The 19,153-nt window shown below is 43.3% G+C and overlaps 1 protein-coding gene across 1 annotated transcript; it reads right to left on the bottom strand.

Annotated features, from left to right (window-relative positions):
- Positions 1-2,248: 2,248 nt before the first annotated feature.
- On the bottom strand, positions 2,249-18,919 carry DDX18 (DEAD (Asp-Glu-Ala-Asp) box polypeptide 18). Its single transcript, XM_010860775.1, has 14 exons — positions 18,744-18,919; positions 16,016-16,573; positions 13,451-13,591; positions 11,929-12,064; positions 11,242-11,342; positions 10,923-11,122; positions 10,716-10,830; positions 8,728-8,867; positions 7,533-7,694; positions 7,044-7,196; positions 6,317-6,430; positions 4,905-4,961; positions 4,405-4,582; positions 2,249-3,941 (listed from the first exon to the last, which is right to left on the bottom strand). The coding sequence occupies exons 1-14, from the start codon at positions 18,826-18,828 to the stop codon at positions 3,799-3,801; spliced, it is 2,283 nt and encodes a 760-aa protein (XP_010859077.1). The 5' UTR covers positions 18,829-18,919; the 3' UTR covers positions 2,249-3,798.
- Positions 18,920-19,153: the final 234 nt, after the last annotated feature.

Below are 19,153 nucleotides of genomic sequence, written 5' to 3'. Positions count from 1 at the left end.
CAACAAATTGAGGACGATCAATCCGGGGATCCGGCGCAGAGGGGTCTGCCGGCTGAAGGCGCCCCCTGCTGGCGCGATGCGGACTCGCAGGAATTGTATGACACCTCCCTAGCTTTACTGGCCTAAAGCATCTGAAACCATGACGTTTTCATTGTGGGGAGAGGGTGTACAACAGCAAGAAAGTCCGAAAAGACATTGTTCTGTTTCTGACCCATCCGATCCCTTTTCTGTTGTTCTCAGTTCAGGGATTGAACGCACGCTCTGTTTCCTGCATTGGCAGATGGGTTCTTGACCACCTGGGAAGCCTTTCCGTTTATACATAAATTATAGCCCTTCTGACTACAGGGGAGGCTTTTCTGCTTTCCAATGGGAGGTGATCCTGACAACCCAGGAGGACTTACATGGCATGCTCTCTGAACACAGGCAGGAGATCAGATGATCCTCGGCCCCTCGAACAAATGAAGATGCTGGGTCCTAGAGAGAATGGCTGTCTCTATGTGACATCTCCTGTGTGAACACCAACCAACTGGATCCCAACTGAATGGAGCATTGTCAGGGAATCTTGAGACTCTGCCTGTCTAGGGGAGACATGGGGGCCAAGGCTGCCCTAAGCTGTGCTTTCCCACATGAGGCATTCAAACAAAGGCACAGCTGTTTCTTACCAGAAGTCTTAGGTGTTTCCTCTTGCCACCCTGCTTTGTGGATAACTAAATACACTAACACCATTTCCTGTCTTGGGCATTTTTATTTTGCAAGATGATAGCATTACAAGGTTTACCAAGATCGTGTATGTGTTTGTATTCTAGACTGGATGTTCTCACACCCAGCGTGCTGAGAATCACCGATTCCTTTGCTCTGCTAAATCTCTTGGGCATGGGGCAAGAAAAATCTTAAAATTCTCAGGGTTTCTTGTGTGGTACATTGTGTGGCATTTGGGAACTCATGTCCCAGAACAACAGTCTGTCATCCATAGATGGAGAAGGTTCCAACACCTCTTTTTCAGCTGAAGTCTGCCAGAATCCAAGGATGCAGAATTTCCAGGCTTAGAAATAGCTGGGATATCTCTATGTATCTGCATCTGTCACATGACTTGGAAAACAATGTTACAATTGCTCATGACAACTTCTCTAGACCTCCAAGGTTCCTAAGAGCTCAGCCATATGCATCTGTGTCTTCCACAGTTTCTGGCACCTAGCAGGCTCTTAATTCATAAAGATTTATGGTTTATGAAGTCATTGTTCTACCGGAATACCTAGTCTGAAGAGTAGCCTTGAAAACTGCATCAATCTACCTGATGGCTGTCTTAAGAAGGTATGACAGGATTGGAACACTTCCCAAAACCTAGGTCTGATCAGAATTCCAGGGGACCTGGACTGTCAAAAATCCTTGGTCTATTCTCCAAAAGGCCCAAGCTGGTTCAGGCTTTTCAGAGTCCGTGTACCTACTGCTGTTGGGAAGCGGGCCTTCCATGTAGGATTTATGTACTGATAAAGACAGCCAACAGGTACCGAGTGCTTTATACTGGACACCATCCTAGTACCTTACATATTACTACATTCAATTCATACCACCTTACAAAGCAGGTTTTGGTATTCTTTGTTATACTCATTTAATAGGCCCAGGAAACAGAACTGGAATTGGAATCCAGGCATTCTGGTCCCAGACTTTTTAACTACTACGAATTTTTGAATAAACAAGACCCTTTTAAATTTGAATTCAGCTTGCACCTGGGCAGTTAAGACCAAAAGAAATCTAGAAATTGCAATGACGACACCACCTGCAGCCCGCAGGACCTAAAGGTTCCTACTTGGATAGTGATGCTGCCTGGCCTTGCTGGATAAAGAGACCATTCAATCCTGTTCGTCAAATTAATGGCCCCACACACGCCACCTGCAGCTGTGCTCTTAGCACAGGGACTTAAGCGGTCTTCTCTGTGTGCAAATGGGCCTTGCAGATTCTGGTGACTGGCTCCCTCCCATGTGAATCCTGGCCAGGCAGGTTGTCTGGATGTCCCTAGGCTGGACTGGCCTTGTGAGCATAATCTCACATAGGACTCCCAGCAAGTCCTGAGGTTAGTCATTATAGGAGTAAGAATAATCTTTCCACTTTCTGTTTATATGCTTTTCTCACAAATGGCAAGACTAATGGACACCAGACACAATGTAACAAGAAGAGACAGGCTGGGTGGGATAGGCAGGCATCCAGGACTCAAGTCCAGGCTGGACCAAGCAAGGTGAAAGCAGTAATAAATGATACAAAGTTGATGTAATTGTTTAATGACACAGGAAAATAAGTTATGAAACAAGATGGTTACAAATACTGGGTAGAGGATCATTTAACTTCACTTTTGATAAAAAAATTTAAAAGTACATATACAAAACACTGGAAGATTAAGTATCAAAATATTAACAGTATTTGCTTCTGTTCAGTGATTAAATATTCTTCTCTGCTTTTGTGTACTTTTTGAAACATGATTATTTCTGAAACAAAGAAAAGTCACTGTAAAGAGAAACAGGTATTAAATGCTAGGAGTCCAACAATCAAGGTCTGAAGCCCAGGACATGTCCAGCGAGGGGGACGGTGGTCAAGCCCAGATGTGGGACAGTATCATTCTTTACCTACTGGAATGCTGTTTACCAGACTGTTTCTTCGACATTTAATATTCTTAGCACATTTAATAGGAATCTGAATATTAACTGGTACAATGGTAAAATGATGCTAGCAACTTTGGTTTTAAATTAGTACAAAATGTAATAACCATTTTGTAGTTATAAAACACACTAGAAATAAAACATCAAACACACCAGAAATCAAAAATTACTACAACAAAAATCCCATCTGACCAAACCACTGCCTTTGATATTGTGCTGTGTGCTCACTTTCAGTTTTCACCATAAAACTATTTTCATTTTACGGGTCTGGAAGAGGCAGTTTTTCTCAAAAAGATGCTTTTGCCTTCTAAATACTGTTGGAAGTATTTCGAGTTGGAAGGACTCATCAAAATCGAAACCACTTCAAAGAAACAAATCTGACTGAGGAGTGCCACCGCTCTTTGCGCCTCAGTCTGTTAAGTGACCAAATGGAGAACAGCAGAGACTACACTTGTAAATGAAACTGTAATATCTGGGATTACCCCCAACCTACTCTCAATGTCAGGACTGCTATGGCAGCTTTATTCAAATAACAATGACAACCCATATTTCTTACTCCTGAAAAAGTAAAATGGAGAAAGGCTCATTGTTTCAAAGTCTGGCATATAAAAGCCCAGTGCCCCCTTACCTGAAGGTGCTTCTTAGGGATTTCCCAAAGCTCTCTGCCCTTTCACACAGCAACATTTTCAGGAGGGGTCAAAAAACTACTGTTAAGGTCCAAGAAAAAACTGAAACCAAAAAAAAAATTGAGACAATTTTTCTGCACCACCACCACCTGTCCAGTGTCCGGTCACCTGCCCTTTCTGGCGGGTTGACACAGCAATCCAAGTCACAAGAGGCTTCAGACACTAGGAAGGCAAGGTACCAGAAGAATTACATTAAAACAGTAACAAGTTTGGGGAAAAAAAAGATTTACACTTAGAAATATCCTATCATCACAAAGACTAGAAAGATGCATTGCTTTGCTCTTGGGCAATCAAGGCATCGCGACCTGTTTTATATCCCCAAAAAGGAGACTCACTGGAAACCTCAGTGCCGGCAACCCAAGTCAATTCATACTCGTTAGATGAGTCCAAATCCTAAAGTAACACAAATTCCTTTCTTACAGCAAGAAAAAGAAAATCCGTTTCAGGACAAAGGTATGTCTTCAGTGAGAGAACTGCCTGCTGTCAGATGGCTTCTTGCTTATGTGTTTGAAGATCTTGGACTTCTCGACTTTCTTGGCTTTCTGGTAGCCAAATCCACCGCCACCGCCTCGCTTTCTAACTTTGCCGTCATTGGTGTTCACATCTAAAGGGGGCATTAAGGAAATCCAGCAACACAAAGACAACCAACTCCAAACCACCACCTAGGGGAGAACCAGCCAGCTGTATACCTGGGGCCCCACCACCCCTCCCTGAGCCACCACAATGTGAACACTCGAATCAGGAGTGGCCACATGACCGGGGGCTAAAACTAGCAGGTAGGATTTTTAAACCCCGTTAATACTTAACATATTACAACTTCCCTGGCTCTCTTTGCCACTCAAATTCCACTGTCCTTTTTTAAAGCCATAAACTGTCTCGTCTCTGTCATCTCCACCCTGACTACCCCGGACGCGAGCACTGACACGAGGTCAGTGCCTGAGATGACCATCTGGGCCCCAGGCCTCAGCCAGAGCACAAGCCAACCTGAGTGCTAAGCCCCAGAGCCCCTGGTCAAGCTTCTGGCCCATAGTTCCTGGACAAATTTATAACCACACAGAAAAGGATACTCAAATCAACAAAAGGAGGCACCTTGAAGCCAAATGACAGAGCAACCTGAGGCAAATTTAAGTTATTAACATTGAAGATCTGTTTCAGGGAATGGGAATCATAGGCTCGAATGTATGACTTATATGCTTCCTGGGCTGACTTATGAAGGAAGTAGTTCTTTTCAATCAGTTTTTCAAGCTGAAACAGAAATAAATATTGGCTTTAATACAAGAAAGCACAATTCATCTATAACATTTGTTCCAAAACACTTGCTCCAAGCTTTGTAATATCTGCAAAATCCGGGTGCAGTAAGAATAATGACAAAATTCATGTAAGGTACAGGCTGAAACCAGGTAGACAGTATAGGAACGTGCTCACCAGCACCGCAGGACACAGCAATGGTCACTCAAGTCCAGACTTCCCACTTATGGAAAGGGAGGCTTGGGGGAGAGTGACTGTTAATGAGACACCACAGAGGCAGGGTTGGGATGCCCCCCGGCCCTCCACCCCTCCCACATACCTGAGACTGAATGTCAGAAATTTTAGACCAGGAAAACTCAAATTCACTTAATGGAACCTAGAAAACAAAAGCAAGCAGGTTAGTAAACCGGGTTGGTCTGATGCAACTCATCAGTCACTGATGAGACGGAAGGGAAAAGGCTTGTGGAACTTCAATTTCATGGGCCAGACACCTGTTTCCCTGTCTCCCAATGCCAATGGGAGAGGTGTATCTCCCCTCTCCTAATGCACTCTGAATGGAACCCTCCTCAAAGAAAAGCTGTGAAACTAAGTGGGGCAATGATATGCACCGATGCACTCTTCTCTAAATAAACATCTCTGTGGATGCAATGTGATGAAGCAGCTTTCAGCTTCTAGTTTACAGAACCACTAGCTCTTCTCTCAGTGTTGGGAAAGCTGCCCTGACACCACACTGCCCTGTGATGGGGGTCTGTGACACCAGGGTTTCTGAAACTGGTGTTTGTGACCACCAACTCCTACAGGAGGGATTTCTTACCAGTCATCTCTTATGAGACAACTGGAAAAGTGCCCATGCAGGTGCTGGGGAAAAAGAACAGCCACCCGAGTCCCAGGCCCTGGGTGGAGACAGGTGAGTGGGCAGACAACTTGATAAGCACCTGGGCTGGGGGCACACGAAGGAGGGATGAGATCAGCAACACCCTCCCAGAGGAACCAGGAACCAGGTAGCTAGAGAAAAACTGCAAAGGCGGGATGGCAATTTCTAGGACCTGCTGCTAGTTGGGTGGTGGGGGAAAATCCACCAGGCAACACTGTGCCAACAAGGAGGCAAATGCCGGGAAACACAAGGCCGACAAGCATTCACAAGACTCGGCAGCACAAAGGCCAAAGTCAGAGGAGGGTGGACTGAGCCCAGAATCAGAGGAGTTAAAACAGAACCCACTTTTCAAAACAGCAGACTAAGGAAAGGCAATATGCAGCAGCCATGCTGGGGCTCATGACAGAAGGGCGGATTCAGGGCTGAAGTTATCTTTTTGGTCCGAGATTACAGACAGTAAAGCGCTAACTGCCAGGCAAGGACTGGGGCCCGGAAGGGGAAGGGGTAGGAGGGGATGGCCTCCCTGCAGCTTTGGGTGAGGTGAAGACAGGAGGGGAGCAGGAGCAGAGGAGGCTTCCAACACGGCTGTGGGAAGACTAGGGACAGGGACGCCCCCTGAGTGACACAGGGCTCAAGCACAGTGCTTTGTGGGTAGTTTTTGGCTCATATTTCCTGGACAAGACCCACAGAAGGCTCATTTGCTAAACCGCTGCACCAACTGTCCTAACAGAATGGTAACAACTAGGAACCCCTTGGACACACCTAGAAACGGTGCCTGAGGCCATGTGCACCGGCAAACAATTCTTGCGTAGAGGAATCTGTCCCTAGTGTAAGGTTTTCCACGTGAAGATCTTTACCTTGGATTGCTTCAGGTAGCGAAGGAAACCCAATTCTTCAGGGCGCAAAATGAGCAAGGCGTGCCCTCTTCCATTCAGGCCTCTGGCTGTTCTGCCCACACGGTGAATGTACTCCTTTGGTGGAGACAGAACACCTGAGGTAATACACTGGCTTGCACGGCAACCTTGGTGCTTGCCACACAGCCTATCACCGTGCTCCCCAAAGCTAGTGGTCCCCCATCCCTTCTGCAGGCACCATCCCCACAGAGATAGTACCGAGGCCAAGGAGAGCTGGACAGGACATTCACATTAATTCTATGATCCAATCAAACGACTAGTAAGTGTGCTTCAACTTCATAAGGGCTTTTGCAAACATTCAAATGGCTGACAACTTATATAATCTACCTTTTGTTGAAAATACCTAAAAAAACTTATTTTACTACATATACTAAAGACTGGCATCTATCTCCATAAGCACATTTTATTCCTCTGACATCTACTGCTGTTTAATAGACTGCCCCAAGCAGGCAATGTTCCTAAGTTAAGTCCCACTGATGCCTCTCAAATTTCCTTGCACACACCCTCTCTGGGTCCTGTGAAAGCCTTAAACGGTGGAAGCATCACTGAGATACTGCAGAGTCGCTGTATGGCTGTACGCTGAAGCATGACTGGAGCAGCTTGAGGAATAATCTGTGGGATGGGGTACTTCTCAGGGAACCTGGGGAGATAACTAGAGGATGCCAATTACCTTGGGGTCATCTGGAGGGTCATACTGAACAATCCAGTCCACTTCAGGAATATCCAGCCCTCTAGCTGCCACGTCTGTACACAACAAGATCCCTGAATCTGCATTGCAAAACTGGAAGAACGTGGTCGTACGCTTATTTTGTTTTTGCCTTCCCTAGAACCAAAACAAAACATCCATTGGAAGAGGAAATTTGAGACTATTTGTGGGAGGTCTCGGTGTAGAACCCCTAAACTGTGGAACTGTTAGCTGCTTTATTTCAAGTTCAGTACCCGGCCTGTTTCCCCAAGCGATGGCATCGGTTCCTCCTTTCAGGTTCCCACTGCCTGCCCCCACCCCCAGCAAAATTCCCTCCTCACAGGACCCATCACCTGTTATTTGTCCAAATTACTCAGAACTATGTTTGGAGGCAAGGACAATACCGTAATCCCCACAACCTACATAACTCGCTAAGTGTAAGCTGTTTGTAATAAGCTTATCATAACCACTTACATGAATGGCCAGGACAGGCAAATCGATGTAGTTCAGCAACTCATAGTGGTATTTCACGGACTTACAGGATGAAAAGAAAACCATTAGTTTCTTCTTCCGGTTCTTCTTAAGGAATGTGAAGAGCAGGAGGAATCTCTTTTCAGAAGGACAGACAACATACCCCTAGAAGAGGTTCAAGTGAACAGACACAAAATAATCGAATGGACACTTTGAACTTCATGAACCAATATAATCTGATGGAGAGAACAGATTAACATGGCGTATACACTGTTAAGCCTCACCTATAGCAAAATTACTACCTTCATTATAATAATGCAGTCCTAAAATAAGACTGATTTTAAATCTTTCGATTCCTTTTATTGGCTATAATCACTGGATACTAAATATTTTCCGTATTTCTGAGACTACTGGTTATCAAGTTCTTGTAATCATAGTAATACCAATACCTCTATTAACTGGAACCTTCAAAATGTATCAATGATTCATTTTTAGAAGGTCCTTAAAGGCAAGATCCTAAATAACCACAGCTGAAGTGCACTATCCTAAACAATATCACAAAGCTGCTGCTGCTGCTAAGTCACTTCAGTCACGTCCGACTCTTTGTGACCCCAGAGACGGCAGCCCACCAGGCTCCGCCGTCCCTGGGATTCTCCAGGCAAGAACACTGGAGTGGGTTGCCATTTCCTTCTCCAATGCATGAAAGTGAAAAGTTGAAAGTGAAGTCGCTCAGTTGCAACCCCATGGACTGCAGCCCACCAGGCTCCTCCGTCTATGGGATCTTCCAGGCAAGAGTACTGGAGTGGGGTGCCATTGCCTTCTCTGATCACAAAGCTAGGTGAATATATTTTTAAAAACTAAACAACCAATGAAAGGTTTGTAAGCTAAATTGTTACAGGAAAGAAATATTTTACTCATCAAAAGACTCAATCTTAAAGTTCTATTTTTAATCAAGCTGTTTTGGCTCTTTGTCACCTCATTTCCACAGTTACATGCTTGAAACCAGCCTCTCCACCTTCTAACTCACCTCACATCTTAGCGCAAGATATTATTGAACAACAAAATTCATTTTACTCCTATAAACTTGGTGGTATTTTATTAAGTTTGTTAACCCATTTGCTTTTTAGAGGATCCTCCAAACACTTCCAAGGAAACATCAAAGGATATCCTTAAAATGGAAGGCAGTGACAAGAAGTACCTGCTCAAGACCGTCTACAGTTGCATTAGCTTTATCATCATCAACACCAACATACAAAGGCTCCTTTTTCAGAGAAATCCTCGCCAGGTCTTCAACTTTTCGAGTTTGTGTGGCAGAGAAGAGCATGGTCTGTCTGCGTGCTGAAACACAACCATAGAAAAATAACCCAAATTTTTCAGGGAATTTTTAGAACTGCTTCACAACTAAAGATGCGCTAAGTAGAACTTTCAGAAAATAGAAACATGGTATCACTATAGACAGTAAGAGAGGAACAGCAAGGGCAACTTTATGTCTATAGATTTGACAACTGAGTTGAAATGGACAATTTCCGCTAAAGCTCACTTAGGACAGCTTTCCAACTCATCTTTAACAAAATTTTAGCAAAGTGAATTCAGAAATATAAGCATCTATCAGAATTTAACATTTATTCCTGATTTAAGAAACAGCAGACTAGGAACGAAAGGGATCATCCTCAGTCTTATACAGGGCATCTAGACGTGCAGCATCTGCATCACACTTAGTGCTGAGACCGAATGCTTTCCCACCTAAGACCAGGAGTGAGATAAAGATGTGTTCTTTTGCCAGTTCTACTCAGGAGTACACTGGAGGGTCTGGCCAGTGCAATCAGACATGAAAACAATAAAGGAGAAATTTTTACATGTAAGGTATGAAAAAACCTGTACAGTGAAAACTCTGAAACACTTCTGAGAGAAATTAGGAAGCTGATAAATGGAGATCTACCTCATTCATGTGCTGAAGGACCCAACTTTATCTTCCACCAATGATCGATATTACAGAGACTGACAAACATTCTAACATTCATACAGAAATGCAAACGATGGGAACAGACAAACAAATTAACAAAGTTGGAGTATTAACACTACCTAATTTCAAGACTTAACAGGAACGACTTAACAGGAACGACTGGAACTTCCATACTCTGCTGATGGGGATGTAAAATGATACAAATTAAACATAACACCCGTCACTCCATTCCTAGATAATCACACCACAGAAAAGGCGATATACACCCATAAAGAGTTGTAGGTGCATGTTCATAGCCACCTTATATGTAACAGACCAAAACTGTTAACAACCCAGTCATCCATCAACAATTAAATGGATAAACAAGTTGTGGCATATTTAAACAATAGAATGCCAGGGAGGAACAAAGCAAAGAACTATTGAAAATGTAATGGCACAGACAAATCACAGAATTTGCTGAGCACAAGAAGAGACAAAAAGACAGTAATACCATATGATTCCATTCATACGAATCCCTGAAAAATGCAAACTGATCTACACTGACAGAGGGCAGACCAACAGCCACCTGTGAGAGAGGAGACCTGTGAGCAGTTGTTGTAAGCAGGGGAGGGCTGCTGCTACTGAGGGAGAGAGGGAGGGACCGCAAAGGGACATAAAGTAATCTTTGAGAGTTATGAGAATATTCACTGTATTGACTGTGGTGATGGCTTCAAGGTGTAAACAGGACAAAATGTATCAAATTATATACTTAAAACATAACAATCTTTACATGTAAAAACATGTAAAGATTATGATGTTAATTATACCTCGATGAAGCAGTAAGAAACAAATCGTATAAGGCACGGAACCACACTGTTATAGATATAAGCAGTTTATAAATGTTTCAAGTACTATAACCGAGGTACATACGACTTAAACATAACACAGAAGGCACCAAGTCGATGACTACTGGAGGATGAGAGATGGGGTGGCAGGGATGGACAGGAACGAGACATACGTTAAAACTGTTTAACTTGCACTGTAAGCTCTCAAATGGCAAAACCATTGTAGTAAGTTACCAGTAAGATCGATGTATATATTGCAAACTACCTCTAAGGCTGACCGGCACAACAACCTCACTTGGTTAAATTAAAATGCTGACATTAACAGTTTTCATACAGGAAAAATTCTCAACTACTTCCAACAGCTGCTCTGCAAACCACATGAAGATGCAACCCACTTACTTGGCAGAAGTTTAATGATTTGCTTTAATTCCTCTTCAAACCCAACATCCAAGATACGATCAGCCTCATCAATAACCAGACACTGTAGGTTTTTATACATAAACCCTGGGGTATTCTGACAAGACAAAGGACAGAAAAAAACTGTTAGCTGCGAAGTGTACGTTTCACACAGACAGAAGATGGGGCTTCACGACAGTGTCCTCTTACCTGCATGTGGTCCAGGAGACGGCCTGGTGTGGCCACGACGATGTTGATCCCATTGGCAAGCTTCTGAGCTTCAGCAGACCTGTTACTGCCACCCATTATTAACCCGTATGTGTGAACATGGTGTGTCATCAGCTCCTTAAGGACACCAAAAGTCTGCATGGCCAGTTCCCTAGTAGGTGAGAGAATAAGGACTCCTGTTCCTAAAAAGTAAAACAGGATATATGGTCAAAGTCAAACTGTAGTTACACCAGGAGTGCGCCCACAGTCATGACAGACTTCTAGTAAGATTCTCACAGAGACAGCGGGCTCACAGGCTTACCATTCCTGGGCATGAACTTTAACTTAACAATAAGTTCAACTGCAGGGATGAGAAATGCCAGCGTTTTACCACTGCCTGTTTTTGCAGCTGCTAGAAGATCCCTAAAAAATAAAACGGAAAAGGAGAAACATATTTGCTCTACTCATGCAGCAAGTATTTACTGAATACCTACCATGGACTACGACACATGTTTGAGGCACTGAGGCTAGATTATAACAAGAAAAGAGTCCCCACCTTCTCTATCACTGAAATCAATCATGTGGGTTAAACACTTAACTCAGAAATAACAATTGTGCTAAAAACAGAAGTGAACAATTTTCTCCAACATCAATAAATAACCTAAAGCCTTTAATGAAGGTTAGCTATATTATCAAACACAATGTGAGATCCATAGAACATACTGGTATTTTTTCCCCAAACTATTGGCACTAAAAACAGAGATATTAAGTGTGTGTATGTGTGCGTGCTCAGGCATGTCCAACTCTTTGCGACCCCATGGACTGTAGCCCACCAGGCTCCTCTATTCATGGGATTTCCCAGGCAAGAATTTCCCTCTCCAGGGGATCTTCCTGACTCAGGGATCAAACCCGCATCTCTTCCATCTCCTGCACTGGCAGGTAAATTCCTTACCACTAGCGCCACTTGGGAAGCCCAGGACCAATGCCCAAACCTCAATGTTAACCATACCTGCCTTCCAGAAGTGGTCTGATACTTTTATGTTGAATTTCAGTCATGTTTGTAAAGCCCATTTCTTTTATTGCCTTCAGAGTGTTCTCATTGACAAGATTAGTCAGAGAATCAAATGAAGTATCCTCAAAAGCTCCTAAACAGAAGACAGTTTATCATTAACAAATTTACCTTTTCTGAACAGTTAATATTGCGTTTCCTAAATTTGTTTTGCTGATTGAAAACATTACTGGGTTGATGTCAAGCTTCTTTAGAAGAGCTTCTTCCAATAAGAAAAGACTAAACACCAACCATTCCTATATAACAAGAAAAAGATCTTATACTTGTTGCAAGTTTCTCCACTGCTAACGGCTGTGTAATCTAAAGCCTATACTGTAATGAAATAACAAAGAGTTGGCGAGGTGGTACAATCAAGGGACTTATGTGAAATAAAAATGCTAAGGTGGGGGCACACTGGGGCAGGGGTGGTGGTGTGAGGCTTTCAGGGGAAAATTCAGAGAGAAATGAAATGTTTAGGAAGTCTGCAATAAAGAAAGAAAACACTCAGTATAAAAACTGAGTATGAAATCAATCAAAATAGCAACTCTCCAAAAAAGACAACTGAGAAGAGTCAGAGATGGCCCCAGATGGTGAGAATGTACCTATATATCAGGTGTGCGGTGGGTCACCAGCAGGGGAAGGCATCAGACTACCTGGGAGCTCCCTGCTCAACACACACCCCAGCTATAACCCAGGCGCTGGCAACCCTGGCACCACTGACATCTTGGGATGGATAATTCTTTGCTGTGAGAGGCTGTCCTATGCATTATAGGAGGTCCTGCAGCGTCTCTGACCTCTACTCACTGGACACTTGTCACCTGCTCCCATTGTTTACCTGGGACAGAGGAGGTTGAAGGGTTGCACCCCCTTAAATGGGAAAACTGGGATGGGTCCCCCTACTTAGGAGGTAAAATTACCCTGCTTGAGAATCACTGCCGTAATAACCTTTGCAATTCTGATTGCAAAGGTTGGGTTGTGGGCTTCACTATTTTAATAAACAAAAACCTCAAACCAAATAACTCAAGTAACTGCTAGACGTTTCTAGATAGGAGCAATTGATTCTAAACTCTTGACTTTACAGATAAAGAAATGGAGGTCAGAAGAGGTGACCCTGGCACACGCCCCTCAGTAATGTTAATTTCATCCTTGTCTGTTAGTAATGGAGCCAGCATTAAACCTCTGGGCTCCAGACTTCCATGCCAATGACTTTCCTACTGTAACATGGAAAGTGACAAACCAAAGACATAGAGGACCCTGAGAGCTATTTGTGTGCATGTCAAAATATTTAATGTTAGGAATAAAGAAAAAGGAAAAATAAGAGAAAGAAATAAGAACTAAAGCACACAATGTGGAAGATAAAAAGCAGCAATTAGATATAAAACCATGTCTTGTCAATAAATGCTACAACTGAACCTTTAAATCCTATAATCCAGGGAGGTGTGACACTTTAGAAATCTACCTGGAAAAACACTTTGATAATCACCTGTCAGTCCAAGGGGCAGGCTGGGCACTTCGCTGTCCTCACCCTCGTCATCTGGCTTCTCCACACGGTTTTCTGTTTCTTCAGGAGCCTGGGCACCATCTTCAGCCTCTCCTATGTCCTCAGCTTTTGCTTTTTTGGAATCTTTGGTTTAAAGGACAAATACCCCCCAATTTTTTAAAAACAAGAATACCAAATGAGATCATAAAATAACAGATGTGTGATGCAAAAAAAAAAAGACATATTTTCAAAAGCTTAACACATTTACAGTTTTAATTTGCTAAGAACCTCTTTTTCCTGATTAAAAAAAATCTGGCTGTATTAAAAAACTCAGCAGGACACGCAGATCTGCTAACAAAGCTTTATTTTTTAGGCTTCTTTGTGTATATATATACACATATATACTACATACAGTATATGTATTTATTAAAGTATAGTTGATTTACAATATTGTGTTGGTTTCAGGTAAACAGCAAACTGATTCAGTTATGCATACGTTATAGGTATATGCATTACTGATATTTAGAAAAAAATCCTTCATTATATTGAATGGTTCCCTGTGCTATACAGTAAATCCTTATCATCTATTATAGATGGTAGTAACACCTGTTAATCCCATACTCCCAACTTATTCATCCCCCCTTCCCCTTTGGTAACTATACATTTGTTTTCTATGTTTCTGAGTCTGTTTCTGTTTTGTAAGTTCATTTGTACTATTTTTTCAGATTCCACATATAAGTGATATAATACTTCCTTCTCTGACTTACTACTTATTATACTGTCTTAAGTAAGAAATTTTTTATAAGCTGAACTAAACACTCCCAATTCTATAAAATTCATTAAGGAGACAAGGTCAAGTGATTAATTAAAAAAAAAAACCCATAACAAGCACTTTTTCCTCTCATAACACAAATTTTCTATAAGAGCTAATTTTGTCTTAAAGGGGAACAGAAACACAAAAGGCTCTTTATACTACTTGAGACAGATTACAAAGCAAGGGCAACAACCTACTCAGCTGGGTGACAGAAACTGGCTGGCTGCTTCCTTGAATGTAAGTGGTAAGAGGAGAGGGAAGGTTTCCTAGCTCTTCATTCTTAGCATACATTCACAACTTTCAAAACACAGTCCCCTAAACTACCTTCCTAGTCCTACCTCCCATCATGCTCTTAAATGTTCTACTCTGGGCCAAATAGGTTAACTCCATGCTGTGCTTTTAAAAATTCATGGCAGTTAGTGATGTTAGTTAGAACAGAATTGACCTAAACCGGAACTCAGGACTCTGTAACCCAGGACTGGCCTCTTCCTTGGACCTTATGACCACCTTTCTGGGAAATGATCAACTCTGTACAACCCACACATTCAAAGGCCATGAATACTATCAGCTGGACTTCAAGGCTTATGACTTCTCTTCTTGTTAAAACAGTTCTTCAAGGTTATCAATAGGATTTAAATTTCCAGTCCTGTGATTCAGTGCTTCAGAGTAGAAATTTCACTTCCTCCAGCATACTCAGAATAAGAATCCCAAAGGCACTAACAATTTTAGAACAGGATTACAATCACTTTAAATCAAAATTGTAATGTCAATCCTCACGCTTTAGTCTCTGTCTTGTTTCACTTTTTGTTTAAGCAGTTTCTCATAATTTACAAACGCATTATAGTCTGTAGGCAGTAAAAACACAGCCAGGCATGTCTGAAAAATCCAAAGCATCTTTCTAGATGAAAACTTTATTTCCGACAAAAGGTGAATAGGACATGCTAACACAGGAGTTGGCAAATGTTATCTACAAAGAACCAGATCTGTAAACACTTTAGGTTTTGTAGGCTGTATGGTCTGTCATCACAAAGGTCAAGTAAACAAATGGGTATCACAGGGTTCCGGTTAAGCATGTCTGCAAAAACAGGCAGAAGGCTGAACAGTTTGCTGATACCTGTTCGACCCTTCCCTGAAATCTCTGCCTACTCACAGTTCAATTAAAATGCCTGTTCTTTCACCTAAACTTATTCAGTCCAATAATCTTCTAAATGAAAGTACCCCTCTTCCCCAATCCTGGCCATTCTACTCACTAGGAAATTAATGTTCCATTTATTCAGAAGTTTCCCAGTTGCTATTTTTGCATACTTTAATTATCATTATGCTGCTCTGAATAGATAGGAATTTATTGTGGGGAAAAAGGAACCAGGGAAAAAAAGAGGTGAGTGAAAGAATCATTAATGTTAAGTCTCTGATTCATAAAGACTCAAGAAGATGGATTCTAAACCAGCCCGGATTTCTTTAGTGTCAGTAATTCCACAATTCTCTTTGGAAATAGGTAGATCTAAAATATTATGTCAGAGTACACTTTATAAAAAGCTCAGACAGTTAACTGCCAAGAAGAGCAGTATTCTGAGAAAACTTAAACTGCACCTTCCTCTGATGTTTCCTCTAGCTACCAGGCTGGTTTCTTGCATGCCAGTAAGGGTGTGGGGGGAGCCTTGCATGTCATGCGGACATTACAATAAAAAGAGGAAAGGCAGAATGATAACTTGAAAAACTTAATGGCTTAAGTTAAAAAAAATAAAAGTACATACCAGGCCCAGCATCATCCACTACTTTTCTCTTTTTCTTCTTCTTCTTCTTTTTTGATTCTGAATTGGGAGACTGCATTGCTGCTTCTCCACTGGTCAATGTGGTGGATTTCTTGGAGGCTTTTTTAACTTTGACATTTTCCCCTGTTTCTTTAAAAACATCTCCATTTTGGGCTTCTGACATGCCTACATTTACAGACTCTTTCACAGATTTTTTAGCTTTGACATTTTCCGTGGCTTCCCTAGGCAGGACTCCATTGCCGGCTTCCGACGCGCTCGCATTCATAGATTGTTTTCGGGACTTCTTCACTTTTCCACTTACTCCTGCTTCTTCAGATGTGTCTCCATTTTGGGTTTCTGCCAACCCAGCACTCATAGGTTGTTTTAGGGACTTTTTAACTTTTCTGCTTCCTACTGTTTCTTTAGCTATATCTCCATTTGGGGCTTCTGACAAGCCCACACTCACAGACTGCTTTAAGGACTTTTTAACTTTTCCATCTCCCACTGTTTCTTCAGGCACATCTCCATTTTGAGTTTCTGACAGGCTCACGGCTGAGGCACCTGTTTAAAAAGGGAAAACACATCATGACAAAGGAGAGGCTTGCTTAGAGACCCTGCAATCCCTCATGGAATGCCATGGCTTCCAGTACTGAAATGATCTAGCTTTTACTTTCCTGTTGTGTACATTAAAATGAGTTCCAGTTTTATAGTATTCCACTGCAGCACAAATAAATTAAAAACAGGGAGGGAATGCTGCATTGATTTTGTAACTTCAAAAAAACCACCTCTCTGTTCATAAGGAGACAAAAGTCTGAAACAAGAAAACTTCAATGAGGTTAAATATTTAAACAGATGGGACCAAACAATGGTACTTACAAAACATACATATTAAGTATTTGACAAATCTTTCTCAGCTGTCAGCGAACTGAAAATTCTGTTGATGAAACTACTTATTTGCCTTGATATTTATTGTACATAAATGCCTAACAATGTTTTACAAGTTTCTGTTTATACATTGACAAAGTACTACCTTTTGTTATCTTAAACTACCAAGACGTAGTCAGCTGCTGCTGCTGTTGCTAAGTCGCTTCAGTCGTGTCCGACTCTGTGCGACCCCATAGACAGCAGCCCACCAGGCTCCTCTGTCCCTGGGATTCTCCAGGCAAGAATACTGGAGTGGGTTGCCATTTCCTTCTCCAATGCATGAAAGTGAAAAGTGAAAGTGAAGTCGCTCAGTCGTGCCTGACTCTTAGCGACCCCATGGACTGGAGCCTACCAGGCTCCTCCATCCATGGGATTTTCCAGGCAAGAGTACTGGAGTGGGGTGCCATTGCCTTCTCCGGACGTAGTCAGCAATGCTTTGTTATTCCATAGGAAATGTAAACATTAGGGGACTTAAAAAACATTATTCCTAAAATTCACACACTTGTTCCCTCCTTCAGGATTTCTTTCAATCAACTGATCTCTGTACAAAACCAACTACTGTAAGGCAGTATGCCTCCAACATTGCCCTAGGGGGTCTTAAGTCTAACAGGGCAGAGGTCCCCAACCTCTGGGATCTAATGCCTGATGATCTTAGGTGGGAGCTGATATAACAATAATAGAAATAAAGTGCACAATAAATGTAATTCGGGCTTGAATCATCCGGAACCGCTGACTCCCACTTCCCCGCCCCGGCCCCACTAATCACCATGAAAAACTGTCTTTCATGAAACCAGTCCCTGGTGCCAAAAAGGTTAGGGACTGCTGTTATACAAGACCTAAAAAGGCTGACATAACTAACTTCAAGATGTCTGCTCCCCTGTAAGGAAGTTAGGACTGCAACCGAGGTAGGTAAAGAAACGTGCTGCTGCTGCTAGGTCGCTTCAGTCGTGTCTGACTCTGTGCGACCCCATAGACGGCAGCCCACCAGGCTCCCCCGTCCCTGGGATTCTCCAGGCAAGAATACTGGAGTGGGTTGCCATTTCCTTTTCCAGTGCATGAAAGTGAAGTCAAAGTGAAGTCGCTCAGGCGTGTCCGACTCTTAGCGACCTCATGGACTGCAGCACATGCAGGTAAAATGCTTTGCAATGGTCTTTGTTATGGACACAAATACGCAGAAGCCCCCAAGAAATGTGTAACTTAAAGTGAGGAGTAGCGGGAAGACAGGGCACGAGCATATGCATCACGCGTATGACCGCGCATGAGACACTTTAGGAGAGGAAGTTCTGCAGGAGTCGAGACAGAGTGCAGGTAGATAGGCGAAAGCAAGGGTACCAGGCATGTCCGTGAAGTGAGACAGCCAGCTTGTTTTGAAACGATACACACAAGAAATCGATGATGTGAAAGGAAGATGCGTGGGGATGAGAAAGTCCCACGTGTCTGCTGGGAAATGGGGGTTGGGGATGAGGTGGATCCTAGAGGTCGTGAAGGAATCGGAATAGGGAGGGTGGAAATGGGGCAGCCTGGTTCAGCTGCAAGCACAGCTGGAAAGAAAATCAACCGGGGTCCTGTCCGCGTTCTGAAAGGAGAAACTGATGTTGAAAGATCTGGGCAACGCAGAGTCGGCACCTGCGCTGGGCCGGCACCTGCGCTGCCCAGGGTTGCCTCTCCCCGCTCCCCAAACTCGCGTGCTCTGGGGGAAGCTGCCAGCGCCACACCGGGGCCGCAGTCACCAAGTCCGTAGCGCGCCACGGCCCACGTGCAGGCTCCCTCCACAACCCGGGCCGCCGAGAGGTTCAGCGGAGCTCACCCTGGAGCTTTAGGTTTCGTTGTCGCAATTTGAGGTTCCGCTTCTCGATCTTCTTGCGTAGAAGTTTCATCGGTAAATGAGACATGTTGTAGATAAAGAGCCTTCACCGCGGTGCCACAGCCCAGCTTTTCGGCTCTCCCAAATGACGTTACTTCCTCTCGAGTCTCACGTGCTCAATGCAGCCAGCCGGAAATGCGTCATGGGAGCACCCTTGGTGCGTAGAGGAAATGCGTCCGGGGTGGAAGTGCTTCCGGGCGCGCGCGCCGTCCTACCCTTGGAGAAAGGATTCTGTGCAGCGCCCTCTCGGGGAAAGGAGGCGCGACCCGGCACGGGGTTCCCGTTGTATCTGAGCCAGCTGCGCGCACCGTTGCTACTTGGTTTTGTTTGAGCTTCCCTGGGGGAAGAGTGAA

Source organism: Bison bison, unplaced genomic scaffold, assembly GCF_000754665.1.
Source record: "Bison bison bison isolate TAMUID 2011002044 unplaced genomic scaffold, Bison_UMD1.0 scf7180017864471, whole genome shotgun sequence".
Classification (NCBI taxonomy): Eukaryota; Metazoa; Chordata; class Mammalia; order Artiodactyla; family Bovidae; genus Bison; species Bison bison.
Note: the sequence above shows the minus strand (reverse complement) of the source record. Positions and strands in the feature narration are given on the sequence as shown.

What these genes read in the sequence shown, in the direction of transcription:
- DDX18 (XM_010860775.1), bottom strand. Translation starts at nt 18,828, where the DNA reads ATGTCTCATTTACCGATGAAACTTCTACGCAAGAAGATCGAGAAGCGG. An exon ending in CCTGCCCCTTGGACTGACAG is followed by an intron (nt 12,065 to 13,450) that starts GTGATTATCAAA and finishes TCTTCTGTTTAG; the next exon opens with GAGCTTTTGAGGATACTTCA. An exon ending in GCCTCCTTTTGTTGATTTGA is followed by an intron (nt 3,942 to 4,404) that starts GTATCCTTTTCT and finishes TGCCCCCTTTAG; the next exon opens with ATGTGAACACCAATGACGGC.